The sequence below is a fragment of the Nelusetta ayraudi genome, unplaced genomic scaffold (genome assembly GCF_046127955.1).
Source record: "Nelusetta ayraudi isolate G7.1 ecotype Tasmania unplaced genomic scaffold, CSIRO-AGI_Nayr_v1 ptg000016l, whole genome shotgun sequence".
Taxonomy (NCBI): domain Eukaryota; kingdom Metazoa; phylum Chordata; class Actinopteri; order Tetraodontiformes; family Monacanthidae; genus Nelusetta; species Nelusetta ayraudi.
Window position 1 is genome coordinate 7641613 of NW_027466066.1, and position 21928 is coordinate 7663540.

At 45.8% G+C, this 21928-nt stretch overlaps 4 protein-coding genes across 8 annotated transcripts; 1 reads left to right on the plus strand and 3 right to left on the minus strand.

The window, feature by feature from the left end:
• Positions 1 to 454: 454 nt before the first annotated feature.
• On the minus strand, positions 455 to 13762 carry btbd17b (BTB (POZ) domain containing 17b). 4 transcript variants are annotated; one of them, XM_076024342.1, is made up of 4 exons: positions 9340 to 9463; positions 8254 to 8408; positions 2838 to 3123; positions 455 to 2134 (listed from the first exon to the last, which is right to left on the minus strand). In XM_076024342.1, exons 2-4 carry the CDS (start codon positions 8360 to 8362, stop codon positions 1060 to 1062), a joined length of 1470 nt encoding a protein of 489 aa, XP_075880457.1. In that variant the 5' UTR covers positions 8363 to 8408; positions 9340 to 9463; the 3' UTR covers positions 455 to 1059. The 4 variants fall into 4 exon arrangements, with proteins under 4 accessions (XP_075880457.1, XP_075880458.1, XP_075880456.1 ...); XM_076024341.1 differs by lacking the exon at positions 9340 to 9463 and adding an exon at positions 13629 to 13762 and having other exon boundaries at positions 466 to 2134; positions 2838 to 3120; XM_076024340.1 differs by lacking the exon at positions 9340 to 9463 and adding an exon at positions 13629 to 13762 and having other exon boundaries at positions 467 to 2134.
• LOC142887025 (G-protein coupled receptor family C group 5 member C-like) lies at positions 8393 to 11817 on the plus strand. The gene is made up of 4 exons (XM_076024344.1): positions 8393 to 8538; positions 9086 to 10067; positions 10977 to 11080; positions 11158 to 11817. The coding sequence occupies exons 1-4, from the start codon at positions 8452 to 8454 to the stop codon at positions 11257 to 11259; spliced, it is 1275 nt and encodes a 424-aa protein (XP_075880459.1). The 5' UTR covers positions 8393 to 8451; the 3' UTR covers positions 11260 to 11817.
• Positions 12367 to 16835, minus strand: ccdc137 (coiled-coil domain containing 137). 2 transcript variants are annotated; one of them, XM_076024348.1, is made up of 6 exons: positions 16632 to 16835; positions 16352 to 16494; positions 15602 to 15803; positions 15429 to 15511; positions 14080 to 14159; positions 12367 to 13991 (listed from the first exon to the last, which is right to left on the minus strand). In XM_076024348.1, exons 1-6 carry the CDS (start codon positions 16700 to 16702, stop codon positions 13797 to 13799), a joined length of 774 nt encoding a protein of 257 aa, XP_075880463.1. In that variant the 5' UTR covers positions 16703 to 16835; the 3' UTR covers positions 12367 to 13796. The 2 variants fall into 2 exon arrangements, with proteins under 2 accessions (XP_075880463.1, XP_075880461.1); XM_076024346.1 differs by having other exon boundaries at positions 12367 to 13994; positions 16632 to 16834.
• A 641-nt stretch (positions 16836 to 17476) lies between these two features.
• Positions 17477 to 19595, minus strand: tspan10 (tetraspanin 10). The gene is made up of 3 exons (XM_076024349.1): positions 19301 to 19595; positions 18137 to 18735; positions 17477 to 18035 (listed from the first exon to the last, which is right to left on the minus strand). The coding sequence occupies exons 1-3, from the start codon at positions 19379 to 19381 to the stop codon at positions 17729 to 17731; spliced, it is 987 nt and encodes a 328-aa protein (XP_075880464.1). The 5' UTR covers positions 19382 to 19595; the 3' UTR covers positions 17477 to 17728.
• Between the last annotated feature and the right edge of the window lie 2333 nt (positions 19596 to 21928).

Genomic DNA, 21928 nt, shown 5'->3' on the forward strand with positions numbered 1-21928 from the left:
TCTACATTTATTCCCGTATGTATAGACTAGCAGTCAAAAGTTTGGACACACCCTATGAATTTAATGTATTTTCTTTCATTCTCATGACCATTGACTTTGCAGTTTCTCAATGAAGGCATCAAAACTACGTATTAACACACATGGAATTAGGTAGGAAACAATAAAAGTGTAAAATAACTCAAACACGTTTTATACTTAAATAGCCACCTTTCATTAAAAGCAAATTTAGAGTCATTTAACATGTTTTTATTTACATACACGCAAAAAAGAAATTGCATGAGAAGGTGTGTCCAAACTTTTGACTGGTAGTATATAGCTTTTAATTTCATAACAACAAATATCAGTAAAAAGATGTAAAAACAGCATCATACACACTGGAACTTAAAAGTTGTTTTCCAAAGGGGAGAAATAAAGTCCACGCATACACGTATTTTCCAATGTCTTTTATTATTTTTTTTCTTATTGCATGTCAGGATGAGAGTTACATATCTTCAAGTCTTACACGATCAATTAAATTAAACGGCACAAAAACACGCACAAAGGTGGCTGTGATGCAGGCCTGCAAATAACCTACATTACAAAAGGAGCTCTAGTGATGGGATTGCACTTGCACACATTGTAAAATATTAAAAGAAAAATATGTTGCATGTCACGGGATTTAAGTTTTCTGAACTACAAAAAAAAGCAAAACAAAAAGAATTCTGTGATTAACTTCTGAATTGTAAAATTCATTGAATCAACAGCAAACATGTTTTATTTGAAAGCAAAACTTCTATAGCACCCATGCCAACAATGTATATAGCACCTATGAAAACACAATAATCACCAGTACATAAATTCAAGGAAAAATGGACAAGAAAATTCATGAGAAATGTGACTTTTTAAACCAGTAAGAATGGGGGGAAAGAACTTGGCTAACATTTGGAACACAAAATGAATAACAAAAAAGCAAGAATGGAGATGTCACAGACCTGATGCATAAACATGTGCTGTGATATGAGTTTACATTGGAATATGCATGTGGGATGGTGGTGAGGGGAGGTGTAATGGTGCCAAATTTTACTTCCTGGCGACAAGGAGGGTGTGGTACAGAGGTTTTATGACAATGTGCAGGTAGAGGGAGCTGTCGATCAGGTACTCAGATGACCGGCGCTGCAGGTCTGCATCCAGCAGGAAATCCCCCGCTTCCTCTGTGCTTTGGTGGAAATTGTAGACATGGCGGACCACCACCTTCCCCTGCTGCCTAGCCATCACAATCACCGTCTTCTGGAAACTCACGCCGGCAAAGTCTGGGCTGGAGGTGGCGGGCGTCACGATGATACGAGGCCGTCCTCCGTCGGTACGCGTGGGCTGCATGGCTCCCAGCTCGGTGTAGGTGGACCTGGCGCTGAGCGGCAGCCAGCGAGGGGAGAACAGAGCGTTCCAGGTCACTCTCTTGCTGGAGTCGTGGCCACTGGGTCCCAGCTGGGTCTGGAAGCTGAAACTGCGGTCGTCACGGGTGGGGTTATTGATGACCCAGGGGGAACCCCAGGAGGAGGACAGGTAGTTGCGGGGGGTGAAGATGCTGCAGTTGACGTCAAAGTACTTGGCCAGCTGGATGGGGGAGGCGGAGTGGAACTGGAACGCCAGATAGAGCAGGTCGCGGATGGACTCGTAGTACTTGAGCATGAGGGGGGATTGCCTCTGGAGGCGGAAGAGGTGCTGAGGGGGGATCATGCCGTATCGAACAGCCTTCAAGGCGCTCTCCACCGTGCCGCTGACAGGCTGGTTCTGGTTTATCCAGGCCTCCAGGGCCTCGTACAGCTCCAGCTCGCTCTGCAGAATGAGGTCGGAGCGCTGGAGCAAGGAGAGGAGCAGCTCTTCGCTGATGGAGCCCCATTCTCCGCTCTGCAGCACAGAGGACAGGTTCCAGGACAGGTACTGCAGGCAGCTGTCCCGCAGGGTCATGTCCCCCATTTGTAATGCATAGTTGTACCAGCTGATCACATGGCCTCCAGGCGACTCGCTGGACAGATGTTGGGTCATGTACTGGGTGAGACCCTGTTGCAGGCCCCACACGTGGTACTTGCTGGCTAACTTGTGCAGGGAAATGGCCTGATCCAGCCGTACTGAGATGTCACCACAGTACAGATACCTGCAAGAGTACGGAGAGTCAGTAGACGTGCTAGATTTTAATTCCCCCCACCCATCACTTCTGAGTCACTGTCTCTTGTTTTAACAGTCAGCCCAAAGCAGCAGGTGTAATTTTAGAAAACTTTACAGGATGGAGCGTTCTACTCCTCCAAAGAAGTGAGTCGCAGTGGTGAGTAAACACCGAGAGGCATCCTGCATTCCTCTCCACAGACTCACAGAAATACATTCGAATGATAAACAGTCCCACATTACAACAGAATTCACTTCTCGAAAGCTTTCTGATAATAATGGTAGAAGTCCATCCTTTACGTCTTTTGCTTAATGTGCTAAAACAAGTCGTTCTGAAAATCAGCCCTCTGTGATGTCACAAAGCTCACTCTGGTTGCTGGCAACAGTCCCAGGAAGATGTTTGTTCTGCCCTTTCAGACGACATTGCAGCTGCCTGGTTTGGCCTCTTTCCAGACATGTGAATGTTCAAAAAATGAAAAGCCAGTTTAAGCAGGAAGCTGATGCTGTACATTTTTGTGGGAAGCTGTAAACAGAGGGCTAAATGAACTGTTTTCAGGAGGTTGTATTTTTTTTGAATAACAGATTTTGTACATCTGTACTGTCGGAATCTGACTTGAAAAGCAAAGACCTGAGGATGGACGGTAACTTGGGACTTTCAACTCTGACCCATGACCTCGGCTGGGCGTCGGCCTCACCTGACAAACTTGTCAAAGACGGCGGCGCAGTCGGCCGTCTCGCTCAGAACCACGGCGCTGTTGTTGCGCGTGAGCAGCAGCTCCTCGAACACGTCGCTCTGCATGGTCAGCACCAGGCTGTGGGCCTGGATCACCTTCACCTCGTCCGTGCCGACGGTCTGCACGCGCAGCGCAACGTCGCTGCCGTTGCCCAAGGCCAGCAGGGACTCCATGCGCTGCACCAGGCTCATGGAGTGGTTGAGCACCGTAGCCCCGCTGTCCAGCGCCAGCTCCTGCTTCAGGGCTGCTGTGGAGCAATCAGCAGAAGGTTTCTCATCAGAGACACAATGATCATTATCTCGGAGCTGGAGAAATGAGGCCTGAAATTGCAAAAATAAATGAAACACGTTTCGTGGAGTTGCTCCGAGTGAGGAGGGGGGAAAAAAAAAATCCCAACTCATTATCTCTGCTTGGGTTTTGAGATTTCAACGTCGGCGAGATTCTTCTTCAACTTCAAATCAGATTTGACTCAGCGGGAAGCCTGCGATGCTCTCCGCCGCTCCGGGACTAAACCACAACTGATAGTACACGCGGCTCGGAGAAATGGCAGCCGAGCGTGTATCTTTATTCTGCGGGTATCAATGAGTGGAAGAAGGGAGCGATGAGCCAGGCAGCTGACTCAGACGTTTTCCGGTGCGCCGGGTTCTGAGAGAAGAATTTCAGGCACCGTATTGCAGGTGGCTGCCTGTGTGAAGCCCCCTTCAAGCTCGCACAAGTGCCTCAAACGAGAGCATCACACAGGAAAGACTCACAGGATGAGCAAGTGGCTCCATTCTGCAACCGGCACAGCCATCATTGGCCTATTAGTGCGCTTTAATGAGATGCTGGGAGGGCACACTGGGCTCCCCGGAATGCGTCACACTCCTCCTGCCTCTGCCACAATCAAGCACTCTCACTTCAAAGTAACCCTTTGCCAATTAGCCACCCGGCACCCCTGAGCCGGTGGAGCATGGAGGAGCGCGGAGGAGCGTGGAGGAGAATGGAGGAGAATGGAGGAGCACGTCAGAGCGTTTCCTGGCAAATGGATCGCCCAGCCAACAAAAAAAAGACACCACTTAATAAATAATCCATATGTTTTTAATCTTTCATATCAAAGGACCCCAAATTTAATAAGGAAATGCTTGCTGAAAATTATTGAAATGAACATTTTACGCACAACCCCTTACAATAGAATGGAAGGGGTTTGCACCCATGAGCAAATTTCTAATAAAACATGAACTGCCAGCAGTTGGGACGTAGGCTGCAGCGGCTCCAGATGAGGTGGTCGCATCATCTTGGGAAGAGTGGGAGAAGCCTCGTCTGTGTTCTTGCACTTGCACCGTGCTGCTGAGTGGGCACAAAGCCAGGCAGAAAATGGACTTGCCTGTCTTCCCAGTGCGCCTGGCGGACTGATAGATGAGGACGGGATGAGGATGAGAGGAGAGCGTAATAAACGTCGGTCCCTCTGCCCTGAGGCTGAGCACGACCCGCACGTTTGCGCTTGTGTGTGCCCTACTATCCACCAGCAGTGTGGGAGAAGCTCAGGACTCAAATGCAATCAGTTCAAACAATGATAACAGGTATTAATAATAATTTACATTAAAAAGTGTCCAAGGCTTTGAAGCTGATGTGCTCTTACCTCCTGTGACTGGGACACAGTGGAAGTGGAAGAAGAGGAGCAGGGAGCCCACACAGACCCGGGCAGGGATCCCTCGTACACACCAGCGCAACATTTCCGTCTCACTTGCGTCCTGCCTCTTTCTCTCTCTTCTTTTTTGTCCTTTTCTTTTTTTTTTCTAAGCCCCCCTCACTCACTCTTCTTCCTCTCTCTCCTTGACTCTTTGCCGCCGCCGTTGGGTGAGTGCGCTCGCAGAGAGGTGTGCTGCCTGCCCCGCGTGTGCCACCCCGGCTCCCTGTCCCGCACTCTTTATGTAGGACGCTGGCCTTCCCCTGGCGCATCTCGCAACCCCACGGGCTGCATTGATTGGTGGAATCTGGCAGGGGCGTTGCTATAGCGACAGCTTTGATTTTGAATTTCTCCCTTTTGGATGTAGCGTGGCATTGATCGGTGGCGCGGGGCCAGCCGAGGATTTAATGATTTTTTTTTTCTTTAATATTATTTTAAAAGTCAGGGCAGTTAGGCACTATTAACAATCGATATTCATACACTTACATGTTTTTTAATGGCAGCCGGAAATGTGGCGAGACCGCAGCCTGATTCCCCCCCTTTATGATATCTAGCACAACAGGCGCTACAATATAATTATCCAGTTAATTAATTACAGTCAGTTGCCATCGAGACCATCTGCCAAAAGTAATTGAGGTCCTAATATGTGTGACACAGTTCAGTCAATCAAATTTCATTCTCCATTTTGTTGGGCACCTGTTCCTGGGTGCAATTATCTCTCTGAAGGCACTCGAGTGGTGGGGTTAATCTCATTGCCCCCCCCGCGCTCTCAGTTTAACACAACTCAATCACACCCGTCTGCCAATCAGGACCCAGAGGAGGCCACAGTCCTGCGGCTGAACGTGTTCTTCCAGTCATGGGACACATTCCCCGAGTGAGCGGCGCCATGCCTGACAGAGTTTTGGCTGCTTGCGAGGTCCATACCATGGCAATCGATACGAGTCGCTAAAATGGCCGAATCGAGTCAGAACAGATTGCGTGACATGATCGAATCATACACCCAGCAATAATTCACAGTGACTGGGACAAAAGATGAGTTTGTGATGTGAAATGGCAGCGGGGCAACTCACACACACACACACACACACACACACACACACACACACACACACACACACACACACACACACAGTCTTCCCATTGTGGCTTCGGGACATAAGTGCCATTTATGTCTGCCTTTACTCATCCCCTCAGTCAGCATTGATCTGTCAGGCGGGGGGAGATAGGTCAGTCAATACAGAGATCCCTGCTAAAGTCCTCCCAAAAAACATGACCCCGGCACAGATCTCATGTTTTTCTCAAACGATTGCAGCCGACTGGGTCAAACAGGTCTAGGGTATAGCGCAAGCATTCGCCCCAGCCACTGGGGGAGAAAGGCCTGGACATCATTTTTTTTGAAGGATTGAGGATACAGTCGAGCCCCGAGGGCCTGTAGGCTGCAGTAAAAATGCAGAAGAGACATCCTGGGAGACGCCAACCTGAGCCGCTTCTATGAATAACCTGACAGGGTCTCGCAGAAGCGAGCCGCTGAGGTGCCCTAATGAAGCTGCTGGCCGCGATAATACGAACCAGACACGATGCGGGAGCATCTTTTCAGTGCGAGCCTGCTCTACTTGCTTCGACTTTCTGGAAGTGCATGAGAAGTATATGCAAGGAAATAGCATTGTGTTGAGCCTATTGAAGGCTGCACACACACACAGGCACGTCTATTTGAACATGGCAGTTAAGCCCCACTCCCCATTAAATCATGTTGTTGTTTGTGTGTGTGTTATGGACATGCCCTTCACTGCGGTCACATTGCTTTCTCCTTTGAGATCAGTTAAGACATCCGTGCACAGGACCATGATGCAAATGGGCAGATCGACCAGGACCATTGAGCGATCAATGCACCGCAGGGGGGCTCCATCACGCAATATAAACAGGAGGTTTAATAGAGGCTTAATGCCAGTGTCAGCTTCAGCAAGGTGTCCTTGGTGACCTGGCTGGCATTCGGTACCCAGAGGGGATTGGCTCGCTCATCACTGCTCTAAAACACAAAAAGGGAGGTCTTTTTACGCCGAGTGCATCGAGCAATGATCTCAGGACCCATTTAATACTTGTTTCTTAGTTCCTCTTCCCTCCATGGATGCCTGAGCGGCAGTCTCACATGATTAATTATCAAATTCACAGATCTTCTAACAAACATCCTATTTAGCCTTCTGTTGATAACCCCCTGGGTGTTTCAGCACACATTCCAAGAAACGTAGAGCAAGAAAAGCTAATTGGCAAATTAGTGAACCGCATTATTGGAAGAACACATGGTTGAAGTCAAATTTATCGAGAATCAAGGCAAGGCAAAGTCTAAAAATATTCAGATGAATTGCATTTTTAGGGTTTTCCACTTGTCCAGAAACAGAGCAACAGTCAGAGAATTGTGCGACGGTTGGACTGATCTTAGACTCCTGCAGCCTTCCATAAAATTAACTTTGGAATTACTTTAGTTTGACTGAATTTTGAAGTTTTCTTTTCTTTTGTAAATTATATTATATTGTATTCTTATTACAAATAGCATTTCATTTGAATGAAACATTAACATTTTGCAAATAATAAAAGTAAATGCAATTAAATAGCTAAGCAACAATGAAATCAGTGACAATAAATATGGCCAAAAATATTCACAGAGGAAGACAACAATTTCTACTCCTAATGTGTGTTTTCACTAACCTGACAACTTTTGATGCGAATCAGAATTAACCATCACTTACATTACAACTTCTTGAGAGCAAAAACATCAGCATCAAGATCTAATCTTTGTATTTGTTGCAGCAGTTACAGTGGGTTTTTTTTTTTTGTTTTTTTGTTTTTTAGCATTTTCTTTTTAAGGACTTATGAGGTTAAAAATCAACAGCTGTCAATTATATTATTAATCTAACATCTGTAGTGTAAGTCTGTCTACAACAAATTGATTTCTGTTTTGCGCTATATAACACACCAGCCCAGTCTCCCAGTATCAGCACTTTCCACCAGGTGGCTCTCCAAACTGGCAGCACACACTCTCCCCTTCTGATGTGATGACTGCAACATGCAGCTGACCCAAGTGCCATTCCAGTTTGCAGGGCCCTGCATTTATTTGTTAATGAAAATAATGTGAATAGCAGAATGAAAATTTCCTTTCATTATTTCAAACAGGCACAGGCAAGTCAAGGCATGTAGAGCTCCAAGTTGACTTTTATAATCATCCTGAAAATTATGGTTTATTTTCAACACTACTTCTTTATTTTTAATTGCTTGGTATATTCTTTGAGGACACTGATACTGGTGTAAATGTCTAATTGATATTTATGAAGCGACACTTCACTTTATTAGGGTTCCTTTCCCACTTTGGGTGGTTTAAATGTCGACAAAAGTCACAAAAACACTATCAAAAAGGCACATTTCCCCCCATAAATTACTCTTTGGAAGCACAGACATGACGCAACAATTAGGCATTTAGGAGTTTTGTTGCTATCACCAAACTTGGGAAAATCCTAAATCAGTCATGTCTAAACTCAAACTGTCTGTGATTTAAAACGGTTCAAAGCTCAGGCCGTGTCGCACAGCCTGGATGCTGGGGTGGAAAAGTGTCAGAGCAGAGATGAGTGGTCCCTTTGTTTGGACGTAAGCCGCATGCAGGAGATAAGTAGGCTGGCTGGTCCACCTAATCTCACAGAATATGCAAAGCTGCAAACGTACCGTGGAGCCTGGCCGGGATAGGCGGAGGAGGTGGAGGCGGAGGAGGAGGAGGCTTCTGCAGAAACAGCAGCAAAAGTGTAGCCGACACCTGCTGCACCGGTGAGCCCATCAGTAGGAGGAGGAGGAGGCGGTGGAGGAGAGAACCGTCCGAGACTCTGGCAGGATAGAAACTACATGTCAAGAGTGGATCTACACTGAATGAACGTTTCAACTCTGCCTCAAGAAGATTTGGACAGAATATCACTTTCCACAGCCAGAAGACTGAATCAACTTTCTAGACACCAGGTAAGAATATTTTAGAGGCTGATTTTGTTTCAAAGGTTGCTGGACATATAAAATAATACAAATGACAGCGTGAAAGATCATTCAAATTTGTTTGGTATTTTATTTCTCTCTCATTATTTGACAGCTAAATTATTTCTAAATATTAATAACAGTAATGTATATGTACATATAAGTACATGTATATACATATATATGTAGACATCAATTAACCATTTAAAAGTATGAGAGGATCTGAATTATAACACTCCTCAATTTGGTCACATAAATCCATCCATCCATCCATTTTCAATACCCGCTTCTTCCTGAGCTCAGGGTCATGGGCGTGAACATAATTAATATATATTAGATGTCACATAGATTACAAATGTAGACTTTATGTAACTTTAAACGTTTTTCTTCATTTGACCGCATGCAGACTTTTGGCCTTTGAATGTTGCTTTGCAGTGGCATGCAAAGCCAACTGTTTGCCCTTGGACTCGTGTTACGGGAAATCAGAAATGCAGATCTAAGCTTGTCCTATCCAAATGGTAAATTATTTTCATTGCAGCGTCCTGAAGCCATGGCCAGCGCTCCAAAGGGATGCGGCCCCAGCATCAGCTCCATATATTACAACCTGTGCGACCTCACGGCGGTGTGGGGCGTGGTGGTGGAGGCGGTCGCCGCCGCCGGCGTGGTGACCTCCTTTGTGCTCTTCGTCATCCTGATGGCCTCCCTGCCGTTTGTCACGGACAAGAGGAGGAAGGCCATGGTGGTCCTGCAGGCGGGGATTCTCATCTTTACGCTGGGACTCTTCGGACTCACCTTCGCCTTCGTCGTGTCCCGCTACTCCACCAGCTGCGCGGCTCGCAGGTTCCTCTTCGGGGTGCTGTTCTCGGGGTGCCTCGCCTGCCTGCTCATGCACGGCCTCTGGCTGGTGCTGCTGCAGCGGCGTGGCCGTGGACCCAGGAGCTGGATGCTGTGCTTGGGGACCCTCGGTCTGTGGCTGGTGGAGGTGATCATCAACGCCGAGTGGCTCATCATCACCGTGGTCAGGAGCCGGCCGGCCGCCGCCACCTCCGAGCTGCCCTGCGGCATCGCCAACGAGGACTTTGTGATGGCGCTGATCTACGTGATGGCGCTGCTGCTGGCTGCCGTGTTGGCGCCCCTCCCGTCCCTCAGGCATAAGCACAAGCAGTGGCGGCGAGACGGGGCTTTCATCCTGGTCACGGGTCTCCTCACTTTGGCCATATGGGTCGCCTGGATCGCCATGTACGTCCACGGGAACCGAGCGCTGGGGGACGCCGGCTGGGATGACCCCACTCTGGCCGTGGCCGTGGTGTCCAACGCCTGGGTGTTCCTCCTCTTCTACACCATCCCTGAGATCTGCCTGCTCACCCAGGAGGACCCCAACCAGGAACAGCCGCATGACGGCGATCACGTGTATCCCACAAGGAGCCTGGTCTACGACACCATCCTGAAAGAGCCGCAGGCCCCCCATCAGAATGTGTACATGGAGAACAAAGCATTCTGCATGGAGGAGGCCCCAGCAGGTACAGTGTGCAACATAGGCTGCGTTCAGACTGCAGGCAAATCTGATTCAAATCCGATTCCTTCTCCAATCTGATTTTCAGGGCTGACTGTCCACACTGTTTTTAGCAAGTGTCCAAATGGGATCTGGCTCTGTTCAGACTGGGCCACATTATTGGCCAATCTGACGGGTTGCTGTAGCAATGACGTCGGAGCAGAGGCGTCGTCCAGCGCGTGTAGTTTGTGACGTCATATAATTGCAACAGCGGCGATACATGACCTGGAGCTTGGCTTGAATGGAGCTATCTCCCCACACACCGATGATACAATGAGGTTCCTCCTCTGTCCAGGGACTGCTGTTTTCTACTTCTTCTGTCTGCTCCATTACGTTACAGCTCTGCCCCCTGAATGGAGCCCTCTGGTCTGGCCCATTGGCTCTTGCGTAGCATAGAGTGACGTGACGAACAGTCAAATCCGATCTGTCCTTTTTGAGCTCATCAGACTGAGACACATCTGTCCAAATGCGATTTGAAACTACCTCCAGACGATTTTGCAAAAATCTGAATGGGCTAAAAATCAAATTTTGGCTGGCAGTCTGAACACGCCCGTACTGTGGTCCAACACGATCACTCACACCTTAACTGGTGCGTACAGATGGGTCCCCAGCAATCCTCAATCAAAAGCACAAAATGACTCAGCAGACCTGCACTTTAATTAAATGAGCTGCTGGAGCAGCACACATGATCCCAGTGTGGTTTAACGAAGCAGCAGCATGCACAGCTAAATGGAGGCACTGCTGATCTGCAGTTGCATCGACTGCAAAAATAGAAGAGAAGCTTTTTTTGTTTAAGTTCTCTGGCAAATGCTTTAAAGAGTCAATAATGCTAACAAACTCTACTCTGTTCGATCCTATTTTTTTCTTTAAATCACAGTGTCCACAAACCCAGTGTCTCCATATGGTGCTTTCAACGGACAAGTGCGAAGCTGCGTGTACCAACCCACCGAAATAGCCCTGATAGCCAAGGGACTGACAAAGGTGAGTGTGTGACCGACATCCCACTGTTCGCCTTTAACACAGCCCCACATGAGTCAAATGCCCGTGCATCTCTGCAGATGGAGCAAGAAAGCACAATGATCCCTCGGGCCAGAACTCCATCTTTGAATCCAGGAAGCAGCTGCTCCCTGCCTCGCTTGGATGAACTGGCGCCGTCTTAAGAAATGTTACACTGCGAAAAGCCAAAGTCGATGGTTGCCATTGTGTAAACAAAGCTCCACCGGGGCCGGCCTTCTCCCCAGGGTTCTCCACTGACTGTCTTTCCCTCTACATCGACAAGGGTTGTGTGTCGACAACTGGAATTGGAAGGATTCAGCTGCGTTCAACAGGCCTGGAATATCAAATTGTCCTGTATCATCTCGCCCTCAACCTTATTTATGATCCCAAAAAGCCTTAGGTGTTCCAAATTATGCTCCACTGGAAAATGGAAATGATATGGGGCCTTTGAGCACAAGCCAACTCGGTTCTCTTAAAGCCTCATGTGACAGCAGAATATCCGTTTTTAATTTGGAGAAACTCCTGGGTTGAAGTCATTGCGGTATCGGGTGCAAAGATTAAAGGTCAAGAACTGTTACATGTGTAGCTTTTATTCACATACATGCATACATTGGAATTGATTGATAATTGTCCTCACCAAAATTGGTTTCCGATTTGATTTTTACAGCATTTAGGATTTATAACAATGTAATTTTAAGCCATTAAAGCTGCAGCGGTTGTGAGTCCTGTGTGTGTGTGTGTGTGTGTGAGTGAGAGAGAGACAGACAGACTTTGGGAGGTTTGTCACGCACCATCATGCGAAAGGAGATTTATGTTGCCTTTTTTTCATTTTATTGAAAGCGTCCATGAGGCTGGACTTTCTATGAGGTGTTTTGGCTCCCATGACAGCTGCTGCACACAGCAACACATGGGAAGCTACAATACCGGCAGAGGAAAATGTCAAAATAAATGAAAACAAGAGCAGGTGACGAATATAGTCACTGGACACACGCACCCACGCACACAAACACACAGCTGCGGCAGCCGAGAGACCGGCTCTCTCAATATCTTATGGTCAGCCACTGTGAGCACTCAATCATTATTGAAATGGCTCATCAACAATCAGCGCAGGCATAAAAAGTCATAAAACATAGAACACTTTAATGTTAAATGAGATTTTTTTTTTTGCTTGCAGTGCCTCAGGGGTTTTCAGTCCCTGATCCCTGGTTTGTAAAAGCACGAGTTCTTAAATGTTTAAATGTGAAACTTTCACATTTAAACAATACACAGTGTTTGGGTGTTTGACTCTCAGCTTTATTCACTTTTTCGTGACAAGTGTCTTGATCAGCGTGTGAGGGACCTTCACTTTCAAGTGACGCTTTACCCTGGTCAGCAGTGACTTGATTGGCTAAAAAAGAAGCGAAAGGGAAAACGGCATCTTTCTCTGACAGGCGGCAGCTGTGAACCCCCTGAGAATAACAATGGCTGTCATGTGCACATGGACACGGGTGGTGTTTACATGACCAGTAGTGGTTGAGTGCAGCCCTTTTTTTTTCTTTTTTTGGTGAGGCCTACCAATCACAAGCAGCTGTCCACACTCGCATTTCCCTGTCACTGTGACAACCCCCGGTGAACAAACACAAGTGAAAAAAATAAAAGTCGACCAAACAAGTGGACAGCATGGAGGCGGCAGACCGGAGGACAATTTTTTTTTTATTTATTTTTTTTTTATAAATATCATTGTTGTAAGTGGAGTGCTGTCTCAAAGGCTATTCTTTGAACAAAAGGCTGGTTCTTTTCAGGATTACTAAAGTAAATGGCTGTGTCAGGCTGAAATAAATGCTCCACATTAAAAGGGCCGGATATGATTTATTGCAGGCACGTGGCCCTTAGAGAGGTACAAAGGGAAAACAGGCACTGTTTGAACATTTGCTATTTAATTCCCCATTATTTTGAATTAATGTCTTCTCTTTACTGCTGACGCTGAAAGCCAATTTGTGACAGCATCAATGAAGGGGCCGTAAACTTGTCTTTGTAATGCAACATGGTCCTCCAGACTGAATTTTCTTTTTTATTTGAACATCTGCAACTCTAATACAACTGGAACAAATTTATAATGTGCAATGTTTATTGCACTCAATATAAACATCAGGCTCATTTCCACTGGTCAAACACTGATGGAAATGTTGTAAAAGTCTGCAGCAATAAATTCATCCTGGATGAGGTGCACTTATTTATATACATGTATAAAAGTACAAATAATGAAGTTCTTATGTTCACAGTGCTCTCCTTCCAAAACTAGTCATCTTTCTACAGAAAGACTGCCATCTAGTGGAGCCACAGATTAATCCAATGTTAGGTCGAACCAGGACAATTTCATTTTTCATCCTATGTTAAAAAATGTAACCACATAAAATCCATCATGAGGAAAACACTTGTGTGAATGACTTCTTAAAATAAGACTTTCACCTACTAGAGATAATTGATGGTCCTAATGTTTTTTTTCAATGGCCATGTGAAACCAAGATCAGCAGCTGAATGCCTGATCACTTACCTCACACTGTGGCCTGAGGATGCAAATGTGTGGTTCTTCCTCTGACGGTTCACTACATGATCCTGGTTGGGCTCACTCCTGTGGTGACCCAGTTCCACAGACGTGCCACACATTCAAACTGCTTGTGTTTTTTTTGCCTCAGAATGTCTCAAGTTTCCTTCAAGAACGTCAAGACAAGTTCTTGGGTTTTTCAAGACTTGCCATCCGGTCTCGCTGCAGCTGTTTCTGTTTCTTAAGCTTGCGGTAGGCCTGCACCACGCGCTCCCTCTCCTCCTCCATCATCCTCTGTCGGGCCATGGACGGCTTGTTTGTGGAGCTGACGGTGTGCCCGAGAAGAGAGTTGAGCAGCAGCATCTTGGGTTCCTTCTAGAGGACAGAAGAAGAGAAATGAGACGACCTTCTAAAGAATTCTTCACCAGCACATCATGGTGACAGCAGCAGGGCAGCTTACCGGCGATTTAACCTGAGCTTTCCTGGGTTTGCTGTTCAGAGAGGGCGGAGCCATTGCAACTTCACCAAAGGGAACATTGTCTAACAAAACAAAAGCATTTATTCAGAGTTTAGTTGTGTCTTGTTTACATTTATTATATATCGTAAAGCAGGGGTCACCAACCTTCTCGAACCCGAGCGCTACTTCATGGGTCCTGAGTCACATGAAGCAACCAATTTGCTACACTCTACTGTACTAACAAACTCTCCCACTTATATGTTATTATTATTATTGATACTGACCTATGGAAAGACCCTGATCACATTAATGAGTTCTCAATAATTATCAACAATGACTAAACAAGGTTAGATAAAATTGGGGGGCGTCCCCATAGCACCGCCTCGCCACGCCGCGCCACGGTTTGATTGTGTCCCCACAGCCCCGGGTCCACGAGACCGTGGGCGGAGTTGCGGTAAATACGGACAATGTTTTCGACGGCATAATTTCTGTGCGATACACAACAGCGCAGCGATGGACAAAGTAGAAGTTGTTTCATACCTGCTGCTCGGTCTGTGGTTGCTTTTCTGTTAAAGAAAACAGTTTTCCTCACTGAAATCACAGTTGATCATTTATGCAGGTAACATTTATAATTTCTGGTTTCGTTTTCTGGGAGAGTAAAGGTGTAGTTCAACCTTTATATTTTCACCAAAAGTAAACACGAGACAGATACAATGGGAAATAGCATTTATTTAAAAACAAACAGACAGTAAACACGACTCCTTATTTGAAATAGCTGCCCTAGCGAGCCAAGGACCACTTTATGCCGCGGTGTTCGAGGCTTCCTCGCAGCGAAGAGCCACGTCCTCTCGACGAATCCGTATTTCCTCTCGTCTTGAGACTCCTCGGATTCCCTAACTTAACGCGCCTCACACAGGAGCAACTCGGTTTGTTCCAAGCGCTTGGCCGTTTGCCGCTCGTCGTTTTCGCGAATATGGTTGAACACACTCGCAAACACGGAAGTTCCGTGTCGAAAGAGTTGGCGTCGGTGTCCACTCCGAAAGGGAAAATCGACGAAAACACTGAGCCAATCCAGTGCCCTGCTCGTCGCTACGTCACCACTCAGCTCGCCTCGTCTCGCTTGGACCCTGAGCGCTTGAGGTACCAAAACGGCACCTCCTACAACCGTGTAGCGGCCAGTGGGGCCGCTCTACAACCGTACCGTGGCGAGGCGAGGCGAGGCGGTGCTATGGGGACGCCCCCATGAGGTCCTTGCAGGCACCACGTTGGTGACCCCTGTTGTAAAGCTTGAGGAAAACGTACCCCTTGTAAGCTGATCCAACTTAAAAAGACAATGTAATGTATCCTCTTACCTACAAACATCTCCTTTTCCACCATGGCCTCCTGCCTGTCCAGCTTCTTCTGATGAAGCCTCTGCAGTTTGTATGTGTCATACCTGCAGGGTGAACAGAAAACGTTACCAAAACTAGGACCACTGAGCCCGAGCACCTCATAAACGTCCAAGAGGAAACCCAAGTCAACTTACTCCCTCTTTTTCTCAGACTTCCCCTTCGCCGCGCCTTGATTGTCCATATCCAGCTCGGGCCTTCTCTCCACTTGGTTCTTGGTGAGGAAGAGGACGTGCTTCGTTTCGTTTTCCATGCGTCGCACGTACGCCTTCACGCTCTCTCGCTTCCTCCTCTTGAAGTGCGGGACAGCTATCCCGCCGTCGGTTTGCTCTCTGATGGCTGAGAAGTCGTTCAGGTCACATGCAGCTACTGACACTTGTGTTGCCAACTTTCATTGCTCTCCAGTAGTGGTGAATCACAACTTAAAATAGGGTTTCAAAAAGAATATGCTTCACGTAGTTTGAACTGTTTCGTTCCCAATAGACATTAGAAACAAGCTGAATGTTTAAAATGTATTGAAATCTTTTAATTGAACATATTTTTACACAACAACCGATAAAGTGCAGGATGGATGGCTTTTTACAACGAAATTAGATCAATAAAGCTGAAAAGAACAAGCGTGCCTGATGCATAGCCGACTCTACGCAAGCTACGCAGCTGTTGTGAATAGGTTGCGCAATGGTATTGCCTGCAGCAACGAAGATTACGATTTGATTTCGAACGCAAACTCTATGGAAACGAACGTGAGTTTGCGTCCAAAAGAAATGTACTTTCAAGACAACTCAGACATACGGGACAATTCTGTATTTTAAGGGATGGTTGGCAACTCTAACTGCGAAACAGAGAAAGTGCACGCAAATCATACACTCGGGTGAAGTCGTCCTCACCTCCCTTCGCCTTTTTGGCCTTGGGCGCAGCGGTTTTCATCGCCTCCTTGCTCTTCATGATCTCCTGAAGCTTGAACGGGATGTGTTCGAGGTGGTCCACCTTTGCTTTCTTGGGTTTGGCATCTCGTTTAAGCTTCCGGTCGCTGGAGGCCAGACAGACACCACGAGAATGAGGCACATTTGACGTGGATGTTAATTTATTTTGCGTACAACCGAATCAAAGACCCAAAGAAAGCAAGTTTGTTATGCTAGCCAGTAGGTACTGTGTTAGCTCACGTACCTTCCCTGCTTTACGGCCGCGCTCCCCTCCTTCTCCGTCTTGTTTTCTCTCTTCCTTTTATTTTTTCCCATGTTAGCACTGCTCACTTCGACATATGACTAGTTATTACTGTAGAAGAGAACAACACCAACACGTGGGACAGCGTGCCACTTCCGAACTTTAACCTCACGCAAGTTGTTTCCCCTGTAAACAGAACGGAAGTGAAGAGCTCTTACTCTGTGTCTGTTTCCGGAGTACGTCGGGTACTCTTGTCGGAAAACGAAAAGCTGAGGCTCTCATCATCAAATACTGTCGTGAAACTTACAATTATTATTTTTTTTTTTTTGAGTGTTTTCAAAATTTTCTCCAGCTAAAATTTCACCACTTAACAATAGCGTTATATCTTATATAATAGCCACATAATAAATGTACCATCCTATCAAGTCGACTTCAGCCTTATTCCCTTTTGTATAAAACTATAGGTCGAACTGGAGAGATGTAATTACATCTTACATCTTACCTGTAGTACCCTCTAATCAAACACAAAACGTGCTGAAAAGCACTTAAAAAAAATAATCGTGGCGACATTGAATATTTCCTCATGTAGCAATAAACGATTTTTGCTGAAGCTGTTACGATCATTGTTGCCTTTCCTCACTTTTGCCACAGGGTGACGCTGCTCTACAAATTATCCCTCTGAAAAATTCCTTAGCACACAGGAAAAAGATACCGATATGCTTATATCTAAATAAAGCTAAATATCTCACTTCGACAAATGTTTTTTTTTTTTAAACTTAATTTTAACATTTATTTGTCCCTTTTTATAAAACAAAGAATAATTGTAGATTGGAACAAAAAATATCCATGGTACAAATTCATTGCTTCAAAAACACATTTTTGTAAATATTTTAATACATCACTTCCTCTGTGTTTAAACAATCTTTGAACTTGTGTGCCGCCCAGCTGTACCATTGGCATGAATCTATAAATGATAAAAATACATATATTATTTTTATGTGTTTGCAATATGCTGTGTTGCCACTAGATGCTACTAAATCTTACACGCTGGATGTGTCCCTTCATTCAATATCAAACCAATATGAATTCGTCCTCCAGATTTACATGAAAACCTTATGCCACTGGATGCTCTCCAACAGCCGGGTGGTGATGAACAGAGTCACTATCTGGACCCCCAGAACCACGACTACCACTGTCCCTATCAGGCCCTCGTGCTGCTCCACCCAGCGGGAGATTGCTCCCAGGCATCCACCCAGGAAGATCACACTCTGTGCTGTGAACTCATCCAACGCCTGAGCTCCAACGCCACACTGAGAGTTCCACACTGTTCCATTCTCCAGAGGGTCCACACAGCAGGTGGGAGGGACGCCACAGGCCAGCACTCCAGGGGCTGAGCAGTTGTAATATCTAGGAGGAGAAAACAATTTGTTTTTTTATTTATTTGCATCCAGTCTTCCATGATGATGGCGTTTTAAAAATATGTCTCAAGTTAACCAGCCGCTACTCACATGTTGACCTCCCAGTCGCGGTAGTTGTCCGCACCGCAGCACTGCAGACTTGACTGAATCTCATCCATGATGAACCTCATGTCTAGGTCGTCCTGGTAGCGCGCCACGGCGGTGAGCATTCCTGACCGGAAGTAACTTCCAATCTGGTCCTGCTGACTGTAGAGCACGATGGCCACCAGCACCTGGGCCGTGATAAGCGCCAGCACCACGCAGGAGAAGAGCTTCAGCAAAAAGCTGTTCTCCCTCAAAGCCCCCACGCAGCCCGACAGGCAGAGCAGAGTCACCAGGAAGCCTAGCGTGACAAGCAGAAGCATGGGGTCGCTCCCAATGCTGCCGATCTGCTCCTGGGCAAACGACTCTTTACTGATCAGGCCCCACATCCCCAGGCCGAGAATCAGCAGACCCAGCACAGTGAACGTCAGGTTTCCCAGAAAGAGGATGTACTTGAGGAGGTAGTCAATGAAAGAGTATCTGTGGTAGGGCTGGACATTTCTCCTGGCTGCACGGCTGTTGTCATCTTGTCCGCTGGCAGGCTGTGAGTGATGGGGTTCAGTGGAGACATTCTTTAAATCTTCAGTGCCCTGTCGAATTGGACCTGCCTTTGGAAGCACAGTTATGCATTAAACATCTTTTAGTTTTGAGCCTGCCATACTGTCTTTACTAATTGTTTAATGCCAGACTCCATAGGAGTCGCTTTGCTCAAGCACTTTTGTAAGTACCTCTTTATAGGTTTCCAGATAATGGTGGCTTTAGCCCTGTGTTTGCAGACTCCTGCAATAGCACAGGGATAAAGCTTTGTTGGGCCTTTCACATGTTTGGAAAGGGAATAAATGAAAGAGACACAGAGGGTGGAACCAACCACTGACCCGAGGAGTTGTTACTAGCATGGGTACAATGCTCCTTGTGATGTCATAAAGGGCTGATTTCCAGAATTTTCACACGCTTTCTGAAATAGTGTAGCAAATGGCCACCTATGTTGATAGACTAGAGATGTATTTTTGTCAAAGAAATGTTGCTGAAGGAAACTCGACATAGTGGACCTTGGCATAACAACTGAAGGGCACTCAAGAAATTGGCAACAGAGAGTAACTCAGAAACAAACTCCCCAAGAACCGGGTGGAAACTTTACATAACAGTAGCGGACGCTGAAGACCGAGGCCTTACCTTCGGCAGCAGCGGACTGGACTCATTGTCCGCAGCGTCTGTTCTCAGCCACGGGAAAGCGATCCGAAAGTGTCTCCTCATGTCGGTGAAACAGCTGGGCGAAGATTCTCCTGGGGCCTTCCAGCAGAATGGCAGAGTCCAACAACGAGGCTCATTCGCCACAGCGTGAACAAGAGGAGCATGTGAGCCGAGGTGGAGTAACCACGCAGTGTTGCTGCTGCACGCCGTGGGATTTCTTTATCATGTGAGAGTCACAGTGAGGGGATTATGGCTGACACACACACACACACACACACACACACACACACACACACACACGCACGCACATAGACGGACACACACACACAAACACACACAGAAACAAAAGACCACTACTCACACAAACCCTCACAAACCACAATGTTGATGTTATAATAAATAAATTCCTTTTGATTTTTGTTTAATAAGAACAATCTAATTATTTTACCCCAAAGACGAGACAGACTGAGCCTCGTGGCTGGAAACAATAATGGACTCATTATGCAATCTTTTTTTTTGTTGTTGTTGTTGCAGATGACATCCAGATGTGGTAAGTTCAATTCTCCTTACATGCTGCATAATTAGTTTATCCCCTCCGGCAGCTCTACCTCTCACTCAGGCCGCTCCAGCGTGGCTGCACGGCAAAAGCACAACAAAAACATTGTTATCACCCGCAAAATTATTTTCAAAATTGCACACATAGTTCCTGTTAAGTGCAAGGTGCCCTGTAAACACCTTTCGCTAAAGCAAAGTGGACTTGGCCCATTGGGCCCCACAGCTGCAGCTTTGAACAAAAAAACAGCAGCTTTCTTTTTTAAATTCAGAGAAAGTCAGCCAGCCTCATTAAAACTCCCCACTGAGGGACAATCAATTGACTTTAGCTTTAAGTCAAACGTCCCCCTGATGAAGTCATCACAGAGCAATGTGCCTCTCAATGTGAATGACAAATGACCAAAGAGCAAGATTGAGTGAAGAAACAGAGGGGCAGCGGCCTTGTTGCTTCACCCTCTGACTGTGCTGCTGCTGTCATTATTTCCTCTGAGCTGGGATGAGGGAGCGAGGAAGAATAACAAAAGTATGCAAGAAAAGAAAAGGGCCATGCATATTACTCCAGTTCTGAATAGACTGAATAGACTTCTGCTACCGGTCTATAAGTCACTGAATGGTTTAGGTCCAGAATACATAAATGAAATGCTAATGGAATATAAACCCAGTAGGACTCGGGGAACCAAGTGACGAAACAACTAAGGAGGATTGCAGAAGAAACAATCTGATTTGAGGCTGACTTCCACACAGGCTGACAGGTGGTTGGACACTCAGTTGGTGAAATGACGCACCGCAGGAGGGAAAAGCAACTATCAACAACAAAGTGACTTTTTGTTTATGATGTGATCGTACAATTTTGATCCTATATAAAAAATCAGTATCAAAACAAAGGCTATGTCCACAACCTTAACACAAATAAGCAATAAACTGTTTTGCACAAATAATTTTGTGTCACAGAAAGTATTTTCCACACTATTATGCTGTGGTCATGTGACACGTCACTTGCACAGTATACATTTTTCACCTGGGCTGGAAGTCAGTATTTTTTTTTTTCTCCACTGCACATTTAGAGACACATGGCTTCTCTCACCGCCCTGCTGCTTCTGCACATTTCCACTGATGTAGTGGAAAATAATAAACTGAGGGACCACGGCACGGCAATCTGAGGATTAAAAAGAAAAAAGAAGCTCCACCAAAACCTCTGGATTTTCACTCTGAAACAAACCTGGTAAATATTGTTCCACATGTTAAAATTCATACAACTCTTCAGTTCAACCAACTCTAAAAGACTTTTGTCACGCTGTCACACAGCTGAAGACAGGTTACGCAGGTTGCACGATGCTCTTCTACTGGGTGTCAGGTTGCCTCAGGGAGTTTAAAGTTGGTGCAGATGGCAGCGATTGTTGCCCGGAAAGATTCCGATTCAAAAGTGATAAAATAATTAAATAAATAAATATATAAAAAATCTTCATCAAATCACTCAAAGGGAATGAGGAGCTGCTAAATGCTGTTGATGTATTTTGTTCTGACAAAACTAAGTGGTAAAAAAAAAAGAAAAAAGAAAAAGCTTTGGCAGTGTTTCTCTTTGCGTGACTTACGGCTGCAGATTGTGGCAATTACAGACTGAGGAAAATATGTTTTGAAGAAGAAATCTGTTTTTATAACTTTTAAATTCTCTACTAATCCAGTTGCACAGAGGAACTAAAATATTTTTTTTCTGTATGAGTACCATTTGTTAAGAAAGAGCAAGATAAAAAGCACAGTAGCAGGTAATGTATAAATCAACAAGTTTATCTGTCCTGAGATAAATTCCACATCATTTATTTTGAATGGATACAGCTGCAAAAATGCCTTTTAAAAAAATAAAGGACATTGAATGATTAAATTGTAACTAGACTGCCACTGGAAGTGCACTGACTTACTTTGAGGAAACACACAAAGCTGTTGCTTATCTAAATAAAGCATTCAAATATCACCTTAATCCTGAAAACCAAAGTGGATTTGTCAAAGTGTTGCATTACGTATTTATCTTTAGCGTTGAGATTAAAAGGGCCACTGTGGGCA